Source organism: Salvelinus namaycush, chromosome 3 (assembly GCF_016432855.1).
Source record: "Salvelinus namaycush isolate Seneca chromosome 3, SaNama_1.0, whole genome shotgun sequence".
Classification (NCBI taxonomy): Eukaryota; Metazoa; Chordata; class Actinopteri; order Salmoniformes; family Salmonidae; genus Salvelinus; species Salvelinus namaycush.
Genome location: NC_052309.1, coordinates 58,358,087 through 58,362,507, shown reverse-complemented (window position 1 = coordinate 58,362,507; position 4,421 = coordinate 58,358,087). Strand labels below are relative to the sequence as shown.

At 45.3% G+C, this 4,421-nt stretch overlaps 1 protein-coding gene across 1 annotated transcript; it reads right to left on the bottom strand.

Moving 5' to 3' along the window:
- Positions 1 to 1,309: 1,309 nt before the first annotated feature.
- Positions 1,310 to 2,611, bottom strand: LOC120044434 (ATP-sensitive inward rectifier potassium channel 12-like). The gene has a single exon (XM_038989083.1). It carries the CDS (start codon positions 2,609 to 2,611, stop codon positions 1,310 to 1,312), a length of 1,302 nt encoding a protein of 433 aa, XP_038845011.1.
- Between the last annotated feature and the right edge of the window lie 1,810 nt (positions 2,612 to 4,421).

The window sequence follows — 4,421 nt, the reverse complement described above, 5'->3', positions numbered from 1 at the left end:
TTGATGTCTCCTCAGCCAATGTGATGACTGGAAGGAGATGTAACAGTGCAAATTATATACCCATTTTTAGTACCGTACCATACTTTATTCCCACTTTTCACTTATTTCCTCTGTTTTAAGGTTTTTGGTAAGACTGTCTGTCAGTAGGTCAATTCTACAGTTCTATATTATCTGGTCTTTAACCTCAGTCACCCAGCCAACTCCCATTTTAGTATTATCAGCTGAAATGTAGCCTAATATACAGCTAAGGCTACCGCTCTTTTGTTAGCCAATCTTTTGCTTTTGTGCGGTGGCTAATGGGTTAATTTGTTTGATTTTCAAGTGTAGCCGAGTGTAGCCCCTTAATGCAGTGCTTTGTTCTATTTGTGCTAGATTTCGGTATGAGCTAACCTGTAACTGTGCTTTATCAATGCCTGGTCTGCCGTTCAGCTGTGTGCAATAACTGGAGCTGTCTAAATCAATCAGATTCCCTGTTCAAAACAAATAAAGTGGTGGGGTGCAATTGCTAGAGAGTGATTTAGACAGCAAAACATTATGTTTTGTTCACTTGATAGTAAATTGTGCCCACTAATTGTTTTCTATACAGATTCCCAGTAATATAACAAAATCTACTTTCATGCTATCAATTGTTCACTTTCTAAGGGATTCAAATTGTATAGAAATGCAAAATACACAACGCAAACGTATGCATTTATGCATTTTATCACTGTATTCTTCCAATTTGAAGTTTATATTTCATATTTATTTCAAATAGCTAATTAGCAGCAGGCAATGTTTATGGAAAGCACCTTTAAAACTACAGGTGTGCATATATAAAATGTTTAACTAAACAGCAGTAGGTATCCAGTGTTTCTATTTCCAGCACACTCTGCCTCTTTGACTATGTAAACTACAATATAGGGCAGTTGTAAGAATCCCCCAAAATCCCCTCTTGATCTGTTGAAAATACTTCACACACTCAACTAAGAAATCAATATATATTTTTTTAGAGCTAAGATATTATTTCCTAATAGACAATGAATATTGCATTATATAAAGCTCCTACCTCAAACCATCTCATGACCAAAAGATTTAAAGTTTTCTTAAAGAGAGAGGGGTCTTTTTTATGACTGTTCCTGTTATTCCATGCTATGAGCAAGCATGGCTGTTTCAGAGTGATTTCCTCCTTCCTCATGGCTGTAGCGTGATGCGAACACATAAGTCATGGGTTTCATATGGCACTTGCATTGCTCTGCATGTATTCACATGGAAAACAACCCGCTAGAACTGAGTTACAAGAAAACTATTTTGAAAGGTCAAATGTCAAAGGTCATATCTCTGATTCTCTACGATATGACCTCTGGTCTAGGCTGACGGTGGCCTGCAGTCTCTCCAGCTCTGGCACCCTGTCCCCATCCTCCTCCCCCTCCTCATCCTCTTCCTCGTCCTGGCTGATGAAAGCCAGCTCATTCTCATAGCAGAAAGTGTTGGCGGTGGGCGTAGGATCCTTGTCCTCATCCTCCATCTCCGCCATGTCCTTGGCACTGCACTGGGGGGTGGATGGCACCTCAAAGGTTTTGTGGAAGTGAGCGTAATCCACTTTGTACTGGCTCTTCTCCTCGAAGACGACAGGCTCGAAGCGGTGACCCCACAGAATCTCTGAGGACAGGTAGGAGCTGCGAGCTTGCGCTGTCATGGCTGTGGCTTCCACCATCCCTTCAAGTATCACCACTATCTCAAAGTCGGACAACTCCAGGTCCTGCTTGCTGATGCCAAACAGGGGGCTCTCCTCATCGATCTCGTGCACAATGGTGAGCGGAGAGACCAGGAAGATGCGGTCAATGCCCGTGTCATACCCTACGTTGATGTCGATCTGGTCCAGGGGGATGTACTCACCCTCCTCTGTGATGCGGGGCTTGATGAGCTGGGCCCGGACATGGGCCTCCACCATGTGGCTCTTCCTCAGGTTACCCACCCTCCACATAAGGCTCAGCTTCCCATCCCGCATGGCGATCACTGCATTGTTGCTGAACAGTAGCGTCTCTGCACGCTTCTTAGGCCGCGCCATCTTGGCTAAGATGGCACCGATCATGAAGGAGTCGATGATGCAGCCGAAAATGGATTGGAAGACCACCATGAAGACGGCTGAGGGGCACTCCTCCGTCACGCAGCGAAAGCCATAACCAATGGTGGTCTGTGTCTCCACGGAGAACAGGAAGGCGGCCACAAAGCTGTTGACCTGCAGGACGCAGGGGGTGAAGTTATCGTCTCCACCACCCTGGTTGTCCATATCTCCGTGAAGCAAAGCGATGACCCAGAAGGCCAGGCCGAATGCCAGCCAGGACACCACGAACACCAGTGTGAACATCAGGAACATCCAGCGCCAGCGGATGTCCACGCACGTGGTGAAGATGTCCGACATGTAGCGCTGCGACTTCTCGTCCATGTGTGAGAAGTGCACATTGCACTGGCCGTTCTTGTTCACGAAGCGGCTGCGGCACTTGTGGCGCGTCGTGTGGATCTTGCCGTTACCGAAGCCGTTGCCCATTGTGACGGAAGGCATGGCACCGAGACGCAGACCTTCTTCCTCCGAGGACACAATGCTGTAGCGGTGCGCCCCGACCACACTCATGACCAAGTCAGGCTCAGCCAGTGGGGCACCAGAGTGTCGCTGCTCCAACTCAACAGTCAGAGTGGTAGTCGAGATGCGGGAAATAGCACTGGGGATCACAGGAAATGGGCATAGGCAGTTCCCCCCTGATGCCAAAACAGATCTCTGTCCAAGTGGCCAAATGGGTCCTAGACACACCCTTCCTGACCTGAGGAGAGAAGAGAAGCCAGAGGTTAGTGTACTACACACAGGATCCTGATATTATCTACTGTTTGTATGATAAAACAATTAATAAATTAAATATCTAAAACATTGATGTGTATTCTATGTGCAACACTTCAATAAAAACTAAGCTATTACACGCAGGCCATGTTAAACAACACCCCTCCCATTCTGCCTCAAAGACTCCTCTACTCAGTGGCTTTTGGCTTTATTTTAAGCAGTGTTTTATCACTACAAAGGTGTAGTGTGTAGTATTCCGTCACTTTGGGCTCCTTGCGCCTTAGCAGCAGCAGATGTTGCTAATTAAACCAAGTTCACACTCTTTCTTGTGAAAATTGTAAGCAGCCATTCAGCTGGGATCCTGGTTTTTAGGCTTATAGTAGTCGTTTTTAAACTCCTCAGTAGACTAGGTTTGTCTCCCAAATGACACCCTATTCCCTTTTATAGTGTACTACTTTTGACCAGGCCCCATAGGGCTATAGTCAAAAGTAGTGCACTATATAAGGAATATGGTGCCATTTGGGAAGCATCCTAGATCTAAACAACAGATTCACTTGCTTCAGGGTTGGGGGTTCAATGCCATTTGAACTCAATCAATTCATCACCAATGTTTTTATTCAGTTGGGAACTGGCAACAATTTTCACTATGTATGTTTTTATAGTCCTAAAATTAAATTGGAACTCATCTTCTGAATTGAACAATACAACCTTAGATTTGGGGTTATTATAGATAAAGTAAGACCCTTTGTACTGTAACTGTAGTAAGCTAATAAGGCATTTATAAGTGACATTCTTTAAGAAACAATTGGTATCTTGACCCATTAATGGACCTGATTTAGGAGTAACCTCCCACCACCACCCGTCATCAGCACCCCCTGGTCTGGCTCTGGCTGTACTGTAGTCTAGTGGCTGAGCAGTGTGATTTGTCTCTCTAATAATAGCTGCCAGTCACGTTGAGTCCCCTTTTCCACAGCTCAGGCTCTGAGAGCTCACTGTGTTCTGAGTGCGTTTCTTTTCAACACAAGTACTGTACAGACCATTTTATTTCAATGCATCTCCAGCACAGTTCATGTCAACGCAACTAAGAAGCTAATTTCAATGAAACAATGTTTTGACTCTTAGGTGTTCATCAGGTGCTGAAGATGAAGACAGAACTGATACCATATTGCAGTGAAATGTTTAGCGACACAAAAAGTAGGTTATGGCATATGGACCACATCGTTGTTGATTGACCTCCTAACTAACAGGCACCTCTCTCATAGTCTCTCTCTCTCTCTCTCTCTCTCTCTCTCTCTCTCGCTCGCTCGCTCGCTCGCTCTCTCTCTCTCTCTCTCGCTCGCTCGCTCTCTTTCTCTCTCAAGTCTCTCTCTCTCTCTCTAATATTGCCACATGGTGTGTTTGGCTCTGTGTAGCGACCAACCAGTAAACAGGAGTTGCCGAAAGGAAACCTGATTTGCTGAGGTATTGTGGGATGGCTCAATGTAAGAGAGTGGTAAAAGCCATCACCATGGAAACAAGTCACCGCACCGAGACTGAGGTCTGCTGAGATTGGGTGCGCGTCATACTGTATACCTACAGTAAGATGTGTTAACTTTGGGGGCTGGTTTGA

Bases quoted from the DNA above. Each gene is read 5' to 3' on its own strand.
- LOC120044434 (XM_038989083.1), bottom strand. From the start codon at position 2,611: ATGAGTGTGGTCGGGGCGCACCGCTACAGCATTGTGTCCTCGGAGGAA.